The sequence below is a fragment of the Mustela nivalis genome, assembly GCF_964662115.1.
Source record: "Mustela nivalis genome assembly, chromosome: 16".
NCBI classification, from domain to species: Eukaryota; Metazoa; Chordata; class Mammalia; order Carnivora; family Mustelidae; genus Mustela; species Mustela nivalis.
In genome coordinates this window covers 29,704,410-29,717,699 of record NC_139035.1, presented here as the reverse complement: position 1 = coordinate 29,717,699, position 13,290 = coordinate 29,704,410, and the positions used below count along the sequence as shown (strand labels likewise).

At 42.5% G+C, this 13,290-nt stretch overlaps 1 protein-coding gene across 9 annotated transcripts in view; it reads left to right on the top strand.

Moving 5' to 3' along the window:
* DNAH14 (dynein axonemal heavy chain 14) overlaps positions 1-13,290 on the top strand; it is a 348,451-nt gene that overhangs the window by 277,362 nt on the left and 57,799 nt on the right. For all 9 annotated transcript variants that reach the window (XM_082704493.1, XM_082704492.1, XM_082704488.1 and 6 more), the window contains 5 exons: positions 2,934-3,074; positions 3,942-4,157; positions 8,959-9,189; positions 9,840-9,964; positions 11,966-12,210. In XM_082704493.1, the coding sequence (XP_082560619.1) occupies positions 2,934-3,074; positions 3,942-4,157; positions 8,959-9,189; positions 9,840-9,964; positions 11,966-12,210 (958 nt within the window). The remainder of the gene's footprint in view (positions 1-2,933; positions 3,075-3,941; positions 4,158-8,958; positions 9,190-9,839; positions 9,965-11,965; positions 12,211-13,290) is intronic.

The window sequence follows — 13,290 nt, the reverse complement described above, 5'->3', positions numbered from 1 at the left end:
TTCGGCTCAGGTCATGATCTCTGGGTCCTGGGATCAAGCCCTGCATCGGGTTCTCCGCTCAGCAGGGAGCCTGTTTGCTCCTCTCTCTCTGTCAGCCTCTCTGCCTGCTTGTGATCTCTGTCTGTCAAATAAATAAAATCTTTAAAAAAAAGAAAGTTAGTATAGTAGTTAACTCCACTGATTTTAAGCTCTCCATTGAGATTTTCTCCTCACTCAGTTATGTATTATCTCCTCTTTTAAAAATAGGTCTTATGAGCGCCTGGGTGGCTCAGTGAGGCCCAACCCACTGAGCCACCACTCTGCCTTCGGCTCAGGTGGTGTCTCAGTGTCCTGGGGTGGAGCCCCGAGGGTGGGCTCTCCACGCTGCAGGGAGCCTGCTTCCCCCTCCCCCTCTGCCTGCCTCTCTGCCTGCTTGTGATGTCTCTCTCTCTGTCAAATAAATTTTTTTTTAATGTTTAAAAAAATAGGTCTCTTGTTCACCTGGGCCCTAAAATAAAAAATAGTTCCAAAAAATCTAGGGAACTTTAGGGGAAATAAATAATGGCAGAACATGTGCTATCACATGAACATTCATTAAAAATGTTATTTGGCGGGGAGCGCCTGGGTGGCTCAGTGGGTTAAAGCCTCTGCCTTCAGCTCAGGTCATGATCTCAGGGTCCTGGGATCAAGCCCCGCATGGGGCTCTCTGCTCAGTGGGGAGCCTGCTTCCTCCTCACTCTCTGCCTGCCTCTCTGCCTACTTGTGATCTCTGTCTGTCAAGTAAATAAATAAAACCTTTAAAAAAACTTTTTCTTAAAAAAAATGTTATTTGGGGGAACATAGTGCCTGTCATATAAGAGAAATTTCATGGGTTTACATGAAAAGATGTTCAACATCACTCACCAGGGAATGTGAATCAAAATCACAATACCTGTCAGAATGGCCAAAATCAAAAACACAAGAAGCAAGTGTTGGCAAGGACATGGAGAAAAGGGAACCATCATGCACTGTTGGTGGGAATACAGACTGGTGCATCCACTGTGGACAGCAGGATGGAGGGTCCTTAAATGCACCCCTGTGTTTATCATGGCATTATTTACAAGAACTGAGTTATGGAAGCAACCCAAGTGTCCACTGACGGATGAATGGATGAAGAAGATGTGGTGTAGATGCACAATGGGATATTACTCAGCCATCAGAAAATGAGTTCTTGCCATTTGCAATGACGTGGATGAAACTAGAGCATATTATGCTAAGTGAAATTAGTCAGAGAAAGACCAATGCCATGTGATCTCACTCATATGTGGAATTTACAAAACAAATGAACAAGGAAAAAGCAAAACAAAACAAAACAAAACAAAAATGAAAACCACCTGACTCTTAACTCTAGAGAACACATTGGTGGTCACCAGAGGGGAGGCAGGTGGGTGGGGGAGGGGGGCATATGGGATGGGGATTAAGCAGTGCACTTGTGAAGAGCACTGTATAAATGTATACATCTATACAATGTATAGAATTGTTGATTCACTATATTGCACACCTGAAACCAATATAACACTATATGTGAGCTGTACTGGAACTAAAAGAAAATAAATCAAAGGACAGTACAAAGCGAACAAAGGAAAAAAGAATTTCATGTGTTCAGTTGAATCAGTAAATCCTATACTTGACTATATAGCTCACGAGGTCATGAGTAATAGTAGCATGAATGTTTTCTCAGAATAATCAAATCAGAAGGAATGAGCAGGCAAACAAAAGCAGCATTTTATATCAGAGTGAAAACAACAGAGTAATTATTATTGGTGAACCAGCAAGAAGCAAATCTTTAGAGTCATCATGCCAAAAATAGCTAACATGTATATATAATTTTAATTAGGTATTTTCACCAGGATAACATCTTTAGGAGGAAAAATTATAAGTTAGAAAGTGCGTTCAATAAGCACAATTTTGTATTTATGATTCCATGAACATACGGTGTTCAAGTTTCCATGCTAAACACAGTCTTCAAAGACTTTGAGAAGACACGAACATCTTTAAAAAATATAAATATAAAATATAAATAACAATATAAAGATAGTGTAAAGGTAATAAGGCCAAAACCCAAGAAATAATATCAGGTAATTTATAAGCACTTCTCAAACAGTGGTTATAAACAATCCATCAGTTTGGATGGGACAGGCCTGAGGCTTCCTAACGGCTGGACTGTGATGAGGACTTGAAAGAATGCCTTGGGATTTCAGGCGTAAGGGAAGGATGGGAGGCCAAACCCCAGAGACAAGAACATTTAAGGAGTGTGGAGAAAATGCAGAAGGAAGCAGTCTGGCTACAGGGTAATCTTGGAACGGAAAGGACACTGGGGAGGGAGGTTGGGGTCAGATTTTATTGGCTGGTCCAAAACTTTGGGCCATATCCATGGGCGATCATTTCTATAGAAATTCACCAAATACTTTTGAGCAAAGGTGTCATCAAGATACGTGCTGAGTTCAAAATATCATTTTGTCAGCTGTTCATGATGGTACCTTTCTCCCAGCAGCTCAGGCACAGTTTAAAGCCCCTCAATCCGACCAGCCTCGCTTCAGAATCCCGTTAGTTCCACCGGGCTGGTTGGTGTATCTGCAATGAAAAGGTTCAGTCATTTTCTTGGAGAAGGAGATAGGATATAACATTTTCTGTGTGAAAAAGAAATCAGAAAATGATGAATTTTCATATGCTGGGCTGATACAAAAGCCTGCTGAGGAAAGTGGCCTCGTAAAGACAAGCTGGAGTAGGAAGGAATCCTGTATCTGCTATGTTTTTAGTGTTAACATAGCCCATCTCCCCAGGAAGATTTTCCAGGCTGTGGAAATGAAGTGGCCACCACTGTATTTATATAAATACAGTTAAAGTGACAGTTAAACTCTTGAGGCCAAATGAGAGTAGTAGTGGGTCCCAATGATGAATGCATTGTCTTTCAGGTTGAAGAACATCTCCTGTTTCTGCAGGGAGCCTACAAAGACATGGTTGTGGAAAAGCAACTCTTAGGCGACAGGAGGAACCTGGCCACCAGGCGCCTGCAGTGTGCGTCTGTTCTCCTCACCGCGCTGGAGGAGGAGAAGGCATGACTCTCGGGGGCTCTGTATCTCCTCCAGTAATTCCTTGGGTCTCCAGAAGCCCCAAGATGCTGTTTTCACCCAGGGTTGTATCACAGGCCTCCTGAAACTACAATCCAGTTATCGTCCAGTTCTTTTTTATTGAGATCAGGAGACACTCTTGATAAAAAATAAAGGCATTCTGGTCAAGTAGTTCCTAAAACGGGCGACAGACTGCCAAGGATCCAACATGACTCTCTTGCTCCCCAGACCTCAGGTCTCCAGTCTGATGAGGTCCACAGTGAACCTGTCACTGACTTTCCCTGTGGAGCACAGGGACAACCTAAGCCAAATGCATAAACCAGGGGTGGCTAACAGGAATGAGACGTCAGAAGGGAGAAGAGTAGGATATTCTGTTGTCAATCAGACCTCTTTTGTCTCTTTTTTAGAATTTCCGCTGATCTTTAAACTTCAACTTCATGGTCTTAAAATGAAGTCAGTGGCTTTTACTTTATAGGAGATTGAAAAGGTCAGATGAGATTTTCAAAGAAAAATGCCTGTTAGACATGGAAGGATTCAATGCATATTGTTCACAATTATTACGCAACACCATTAATAATATAATGAATTGCTGTTTTAAAAATTACCCTGTTCCATGACACAAAGGACTTGACATGGCTATTGGTGCTAACAAATATGACACTGTTGACAAATCCAAGAATAGGACTCACATTCCCTGTAGATATTATCCATTACTAATTTTAATGCAAACACACATGAGATCAGTAATAGTAATAGCAATGCTAGATCAAGTTGGAGACCACAGATATCTTAAATGTCTCATAACTGTATTTTATGTCAAATGGTAAGAACTCATTTTTATGTAACATTTAGACTCGATGGCAAGAAACAATCAATCAAATAGACAGGAAGTTGGAAGGAATTTTGGGCGACATGCTTATTTCAGCAGCGTGCATTGTCTACAGTGGAGTGTTAACAGCAGAATTTCGCCAGTTAATTGTGAACAAATGGAAGAATCTTTGCACTAAAAACAACATTCCTTTGTCTCCTAACTTTTCTTTAATTGAAGCCATGGCGCAGAAGCATGAGGTACTAATGTATTTCTATTATCCAGTTAAGTGGCTGCTGTTGGGTTGAATTTTGTGTGTGAGTGTTGTGGGGTTTTTTTTGTTTGCTTGTTTATTTGTTTGTTTGTTTGTTTGCGGGGATCTTTTCCCCAAATTGTTTTGATAAAGGAAAACACTGAAATTTGTTCTGTGTCTTTTAAAAAAAAGTTTTTAAAGATTTTATTTATTTATTTGACAGACAGATCACAAGTAGGCAGAGAGGCAGGCAGAGAGAGAGAGAGGAGGAAGCAGGTTCCCGGAGAGCCGGATGCAGGGTTCGATGCAGGGCTCTATCCCAGGACCCCGGGATCATGACCTGAGGCATGAGAAGAGGCTTTAACCCACTGAGCCACCCAGGCGTCCCCCACCAAAAAAATTTTTTTTAATTATAGTTCTCATGCCTCAGCTAGTTACATCTCTTCTTTCTCATCATCTGGGCAAAAGTCACAGTAAAATCCTTTTACTCCTTGTAATTCTACTGCCCAGCCCTAATAAATATTTATGTCCCAGAAGCCCCTTTCATTAATAAAACTGGTGAACTCAGGGCATCTCCGTGGCTCAGTCAGTTAAGCATCTGGCAATTGATTTTGGCTCAAGTCCTGACCTCAGGGTTGTGGGATCAGGCCCTCTCTCCCTCTCCCACTGCTCCTCCCTGCTCTCACTCGCTCCTTCTCTCTAAAAATGAATAAATAAAATCTTTAAAAAGTAAAATAGGTGAAGCTACTGAGCCACAGGTAGTATTCTTAGAAAGAACCAAAAATATAGATGTCACATTTATCAATAAATAATTATTGTCTAGCTATCTATGTTGAGGGGATAAAAAAGAAATAGACTTTTTTTTATTCATCCCCTAAGAGTAATTTTAGATTGATTCCCCCATGATAACCCAACTTAAACTGACCATTCAGTCTACAAAATGTCTCAGAAGCAAATACTGGCTTCTCATTTTCATAGTGCTCATAACCAACTTGAACCTAAATATATCAATAATTACATTACATGTAAGTGGTCTAAAAGGTCCACTTTAAAGGGTAAGAGTTTAAGATTATATAAAAATATAAACCAAAGCACAAAACAGAAACTATAAGTTATTTATTTAGAAAGGACCTATCTAAAACATAAAGGTCAACAGTAAAAAAAAAAGGGGGGGGGGACATACCACAGATTACCAAAAAAGGGCAAAATAGATTTTAAGATAAAAAAGGGATTACTAGAATTAAATAAGTTTATGTTATAATAATAACCAGTCTAGGGGCGCCTGGGTGGCTCAGTGGGTTAAGCCGCTGCCTTCGGCTCAGGTCATGATCTCAGGGTCCTGGGATCGAGTCCCGCATCGGGCTCTCTGCTCAGCAGGGAGCCTGCTTCCTCCTCTCTCTCTGCCTGCCTCTCCATCTACTTGTGATCTCTGTCTGTCAAATAAATAAATAAAATCTTTAAAAAAAAAAAAATAATAATAATAATAATAATAACCAGTCTAAGTCTCCAAGAATGTTTTATCAATTCTGAATTTATTTTTACCTAATAATCAGACTTAAAATAATCTATAAAGCACACATTAAAAGGACTACAGGTAAAAATGGACAAATCTACAATCATAGTGAAAGATCTTAACACTTCTTCCTGTAACTCATAGAAAAAAAAAAAACACAAAAATCAGTAAGAATAGAGATTCAAGAAGTACCATCAACAAAAAGACTTCATAGGCATACATGGCAGCCTACACCTGAAACTTACACATTCTAAGCTAGCACATCTAGAACACTGCCAAAACTGACCATATAACCAGCCATAAAAAGATTTCAACAAATGTTGATGGACTGAAATCACAGAGCATGTTTTCTGTCCAAAAGATAAGCCAGAAGTGAATAATTAAAAGTTTCTTTGAAAATCCCCATATTTCTGGAAATTAGGACATCTACTCCCAAACTAACCACAGGCCAGAGAAGAAATCAGAATTGAAACAATGAAGCATCGGTTAAAGTTTGTCCTTGGAGACTAGAAACATGGCAAAGGCATATCCACCAGCTCCACTTGTATCTAACACCCTGGCAGAGATCCTAGACAGTTCAGTACGGCAAGAAAAGTAAATATTACTAAGATTGGAAAAGAAGAAAAAATTTAAAAAACAGAAATTCCTCTAGATAAGTACCTAGAAAATCCAAGAGGCCTTGTGGGTACATCATGAGAATTCATAAAGGTTTAGTAAAGTTTCTCAGAGTTTCTGGAATTAAAGTCAGTACACAGAAGCTGACTGCATTTCTCTACACCAGCAACAAATAGGGTGCACAGTATTTGTAGACACCATTTATCACAGCATCAGAACAAATCCACCCAGAAGTTGTATAAAACCTATAGAAACAAAGCTATGAAATACTATTAAGATGAATTTTAAGAAACCTAAATAAGTGAAGAGTTATGCCATGTTTATGATCTGAAAGACTCAGTATCCTGAAGCTGCCAGTTCTTCCCAAATGGGTCTGTACTCCCAGTGTAATCCCAGTCAGCATTCCAGCAGGTAGGAGTGCAGGTGTGTGTGTGTATCTTGCCTGATAAACTGAGTCTGAAAGTTATAAGAGAAGGTGGAGAGCCAGTGTGTCTAGGATGTTGATGAAGAACAAGCTGGAAGGACTTGCTATATCAAATATCAACATTTGGGACATTTAGTTAGGACAGTGGGATTATTTATCCAGGGCGTCCCAGCACAGGACAAACACCACCACCAATGGAGCAGAACAGAGAGCCCAAGAACAGACCCACACGTACGTGGACATCTGATTTATAACAAAGCTGATACTGCAGTTCAATAAATAGTGTTAGGTGATTAGCTATCCAGAAGCAAAAAAAAAAAAAAAAAGAAAGAAAGAAAGAAAGAAATTTGATCCTTACCCCACATCATATATAAAAATTCAATTGCAGTTGAACTGTGGACCTAACTATGGAAGGAGAATATGTTTATGACCCTAAACGCTGATCTTTTTTTTTTAAACAGAACTAACCATAAAGGAAAACATTAATTGAAGCACATTAAAATTTTGGCTTTCTGATCATCAAAAGAAACAGCTCAGACAATATAAAGAAAAGTCAACAAATAGAAGAGAATATTTGCAATAAAAAGAACTACTACCAGTCAGTAAGCAAAAGACATACAAGCCAGTAAATTGAAAGGTGCTTAACCTCATTACTCATGAGAAAATGAAAGTTAAATCTAAAATGATATATCACAACACATCAGCCAAAAGGACTAATATTTGAAAGACCAATAATATTAAGAGTTCACATGGATAGGGGAGTAATAGAAATGCTTGTGCCATCTCTCTGTCTTTCTCTAACAAATAAATAAATAAAATCCTTTTTAAAAATACTAAAATCATCTTATAAAACTGATTTTAGCTATGAGTATTAAAAATACATATCCCTGGGGCAACTTGGGTGACTCAATTAAGCATCCGACTCTTGATCTCAGCTCGGCTCTTGATCTCAGGGTCATGAGTTCAAGCCCCACCTTGGGGTCCATGCTGGGCATGGAGCCTACTTAAAAAACAAAAAAAACAAAAAAAACACATACCTCATGACCCAATATTCATAGGTGCTTACCCATAAGAAATGAATATGTAAGTTGATCAAAAGAATATAACAGAATGTTCATTGTAGCATTATTCATAATAGCCCAAAACTTGAGAATGCTCACCATTGAGATATGTTCACCAACTTGAGATATGTTCATCATATCCACTCACCAGTAGAATGGATAAATAAATCTAAGTGTGTTCATAAATATAGCAGTGAGACTGCATAAATACAGTAATAAAACCTTTTATCTGAAGTTCCAAAATCAGCAAAATAAAATCAGAACTCTTAGGAACACATACTTTGGTAAAACACTAAAGAAAAACAAGGCAGTCAGGAAAATGATGGGTTTTTAAAACATAAACTCTTGGGTGGGAAGTTTAATTCCGTCCCCGCATGGACCTTGGCTCTCCTGCACCTGTAATCAGATGCAAACGGAACTACTCGTGGGTTTCAGGGTTCTTCATCCCTCTCCGGTTTCCTCTTGTGCGGACTTCAAGAGCGGGCCGCTCTTCACAGGCTCAGACAAAAAACTTCTTCCCTTTTCTTTAAAAAACCACAAGTATCCTTGGCTTCTCTGTGGGCCTCCCTTCCGCTTTTCACTGGACTGTCCCTGGGTCCTGTCCCTTCTCTGACCTTCGTGAGCCTTCCCGGCTTCTTCCTCCCAACCTGCGGGTACTGCCGCCAAGTCAGGGCTGCAGGCAGAAACTCTGTAAGGATGAGAATTTATCAGAGTTGGAGTCAGCGTCTGAGTCACACCCTGGGTCAGCCTCTTCCTCCAACAGAATGACCACGGGCAGACCCCAATTCCTCCTCCCGAGAAATGAGGGTGGTTATCGCAATCTAACCAGATAATGTACGTGTGTGCTTGGCAGGTGGTGGGTGTGCAATAGGTTAGCGGTAAGTACCTCAGTGTCATTCTGTGTTCTTGCAAGTTTCATATGTGACTCAAGTCCAAGAGCCTCGGGAACAGGAACCCTCTCTTACAGCTATCTGTCTCCCATAGCATCTTCGTTGGGATGGGCATTCGTCCTTCCTGATGGACAGAAAAGTGTCATTTAGTCAATACTCCTATAACCCAAAATATCATATCCCAATGTTTTAAATTGTTCATCTCCTTAACCTTTTTAAGGAGTATTGGATTTTTCTAAAGGCAGTGATACTGAAGAGGGGAAACAAGCATATGAGACCGAAAAGTAACAATGCTATTGTTCCAGATCAGCCTGTGGCACTCTCAAGGGCTCCCCCTTGGTCAATACTCAACTGAGAACGCCGTCCTGATCAAGAACAGCCTGCAGTGGCCCCTGCTCATTGACCCGCACAAGCAAGCCCACGGCTGGATCCGGCAGATGGAAGGGCCCAGGCTGCAGGAGCTCTCCATCCACGACAGCGGTTACATCCAAGAGATCGAAAATGCCATGAAAACAGGAGGGAGCGTCCTCCTGCAGGTACTGGGGCACTGGGCTCACTCCCTAAGTCTGCGCAGGGGACATACATGCCACGTGCCCTGAGAAACGAGAGCTCGGAGTTACAGGTAACAAATAACCACGGGCGTCTGGGGTTGAGCATCTCACTCCCAGTTTCAGCTCAGGTCATGATCTCGGAGTCGTGGGATCAAGCCCCATGTTGGGCTCTGCACTCAGGGGGGTATCTACTTGGAGGGTCAGTCTCTCCCTCTCCCTCTGCCCCACTCTGTCTTGTGCACACGCTCTCGCTCGCTCTCAAAATACATAAACTTTTTTAAAAAAATAATAAATAAAGTGTCTTTTCAGTGTACTCACACATCAGCCTTTCTTTGTTGCCCAAATACTAACAGGATTTACTTTTTATTTTTCTTAGAGAAAAGAAAGAGTGGTGGGGAGGGGCAGCTAAGGTAGAGAAAGAGAGAATCTCAAGCAGACTTCCCACTGAGCACAGCCCCACACAGGGCTTGATCCCACGACCCTGAGATCGTGATATGAGCCTAAACCAAGGGTCAGACACTCAATCGACTGAGCCACCCAGGTTCCCCAGATACACATTTTTAAATGCTCTGTCTTTTCAACTGATTTATTTGTTATAAGACGAACTTTCTATGTCTGTCTGTTGGGTTTTTCAGAACCTCCCTGAAATGTTAGCTCCAAGTTTGAAGGCAATTTTGAAGAAGGATATCCATCAGAAAAAAAGAGGGCAGTACTTCATAAGGATTGATGACTCTGAGCTTGAATACAATTCCAAATTCAGGTAAAGTCTCTCACAGTGAAATTGAGTCAGATGTTTGTATTTTTTAAGACAAATGTTACTGAAGGCCTGTATTTGAGTACTGGTAAGCTTCTCCTGGAGGAAAAAGTGGGATTGCATTTGAATGTTTTGTTCATTTGTGTTTCCGGTTGTACTCATCAGTACAGGGAATGGAGAACTGACCTTTCTTTCTTTCTTTCTTTCTTTCTTTCTTTCTTTTTAAAGATTTTATTTATCTATTTGACAGACAGAGATCACAATTAGGCAGAGAGGCAGGCAGAGGAGGTGGGGTAAGCAGGCTCCCTGCCAAGCAGAGAGCCTGATGACGGCCTCAATCCCAGGACCCTGAGGTCATGACCTGAGCCTAAGGCATAGGCTTAAGCCAATGAGCCACCCAGGCGCCCTAAGAACTGACTTTTCTTTATCAAGTTTCCAAACCAGTGTTTTTCATGCTATTCCTGATAAGACCCATGGTTCCATGGGAAGTCCCCCGAAGGTGTGCAAAGCCTGGCCCCACTTGATCCACAAGAACTCCAGTGGATCTGTTTGCCTAACATTTTATTTCAGCAGGAAAAGCTGCTATTCCTTTAAAAAAAACAAAATCCATATTAGATATCGAGAGCAGAAAGAGATTCTGCCTGGGCAGATAAAAACGCTGTATCCATGTTCCCAGCAGTAAGGGACCTTCCAGAATAGAATACACCCCCCACCCCCAACCCTCCCACCCGTCAACATCACAAAGCTCTTTTAGAGAGTCGGAGCTAATTATCACAAAAATGTAATTCCTGAGGGAATAAGGCATTTGTGTGACCAGACATGTTCATTCTGCCCTTTAAGTGGGCAACCCACTGCGTGAGCAAGGCATCAGCAAGGGGAGCTGGAAGGTGCGTTTACTGGTCTCCAGCCCAAGCACTCCCCAGCCTTACAGGGGCCCTAACACACACAGTGCTCGAGTGGTCAGTGGGTCCTCGCCCCGGGCCGGGCTCCGCAGCCTTGCTCCTCACCAGCCTCCCTCCGTCTTGCAAAGTATGTTCCTCAGAACAACATTCTAGGGTGTCATTTGGAAAAGAGATCCCACACTTCTTAAAAGCACTAGGTTAAACAAACAGGATTCTTCTTTCAAGGACCCAAAACCTCTTCATGTGGAAAAGCCCCACCCTCCACCCCCGCCCCAGGCTCAGCGTCCCACAGGACACCCTTTCTTGCGGAACGTTAGCCACTTGAGCAACAGCTCTAGAAAAAGCTAACAAAGTAACATTTTGCCAAACAGCCCCCCTGGTACCCGTGTTTGGTTGTGTGGTTGGGGGGGGGGGGCGAGCACTCCTGTGGAGGGCAGACTGGACACAGGTACCCCCTCAGTCACTGTGTGGCCACGGGATGCGAGAGTCTTATTGAACCTCTCTGAGCCTCAGTTCCACCCTATAAAACGGGCCGAGGAACTGTCCCTGCGGGGTTGAGTTGCTGGGGAGCCTGAGCAAGACCCAGAACCACTCTTGACGCTTCCCCCGCTCACCGTACCAGCCCACTCCAGACTCCACATGCAAACCAGTCTCCAGGCTTCCTTCTTCCCCAGAACCTTCTACCCCAGGACACTCTCCAGGCGGCAGCAGGAATGATCCCTTTAGAGAAGGCCAGTCTCCCTCTACTCACACCCGCCCCAGGGCTCTCAATCACTCTCACTCACCCATGGCAAACACTGCCAAGCTGACAACGCTTAAGGGTGAATCAGAGCCCCTGCCAGCTGGTGCTCTACCTTCCCCTGTCCAGATGCTTCCACCAAACATAGCAGGGACTCATCTACGCTTGTGTTTCGTGAAGCTGTAAATTGCAACTGTATTTACGCGGTATGAAGTGAGAGGCTCTCCTGTGTACCAAGCTCAACCACACTAAAGATTAACCTGGTTTACTTCCAGGAGAACTATTGTTTCCGTTATTTAATAAATCAAGTTTCATTTTTTCCCTTTGCAGCACCTTTGACAAACCGGTGCCTTTCTCATCCTCTAGGTTATACATATCTACAGAAATCAACAACCCTCACTTTCCTCCGCCGGTGTATAACTTTGTTACCATGATCAACTTCACGTTAACATTCCAAAGTTTGCAGGATCAGCTCCTATCTACCATACTAACTCAGGAAGTTCCTTACTTAGAAAATCAGCATTTGCAGTTACTGGCGAGTATTTCCCTTGATGCTATGACCCTTGAAGAACTAGAGGAAAGAACGTTGAATGTACTACAGAATGCACAAGGTCAGTAGAAGTCTTTAGTGACGTTAGGAAACCTTTGCATATCTCTGGGAAGGACAGAACAAAGGCTCCAGGAACCATATTCTGAATTGGTACCGAAAATATCAGATTCGCTTCTCCACCAAATAACTGATTAATGTGGGTGAAACACCCCATTTCTAAAAGTAAAACATTGTGGATGTTGATGTTCCTACGTTCCTACCTGGGCTTGAGCTCCTTATAACGCCCAACATTGGCCAATCTCACGGAGACCACTCTGTCCTATATCTGACATCCATTATATGTATCAAGTTAGAACGTAGAGACCAAAGATGAGGTTTTCCCCAAGTATTAATAATTAAAATATCCCAGGACAGAATCCAGTGACTTACTCAGATGTATCCCATTAAAATATGGTGTTTATTAAAATAGCAATAGGAATTATTTTCTTCCTCAACACAAGAAACATTTAAGAAACCATAGTGTTTAAATTTTAACAATGTAACTTCTAAACAACTAACTCCAGAGCATGGTAAGTTCTCGGTCGCACTGACCTATCTGGATATCCAGTTTCCGCATGCAGGGTGAGGATCCCCCAGTGCTAACAAGCAGTGCTCAGACACGAGGTGTGTCCCACAACTCAACCCCATCCTGACATGGTCTACCCAGAGAGGCATGCTATTCGCCCTCCCCTTAAGGTTTCAGTGCGACCAGACAGCCCCGTCCCCGCAGACGGGTTCCAGAGAGAAGTTCCAGCAAAGCCTGTCCTGAGGTTTGATTAGGTCGCTAACAGACTAGAACTCAAGACACCTGTTTGCTCACCAGATTACTGGTCTCCTCTGAAAGGATGAACCTGGAACAGCCAGGTGAAAGCGATGCGTGGGGCCAAGTCGGGGAGATGGGGGGGGGGGGTTCTAGGCTAACCCTCTGGTGGGAGTCACTGTTTTAGAAGACTAGTGTCGCTTCATTAACATAACAAAAGACGCTTTCTCTCTCTCTCTCACACACACACCCACAAACACCCTATTCAGAGCTCTAGGTCAGATGGGGAGGAAGACCTCACAGCAGCACAGCTCTCAACTCTCAACTTGTCTGTGATCAGAT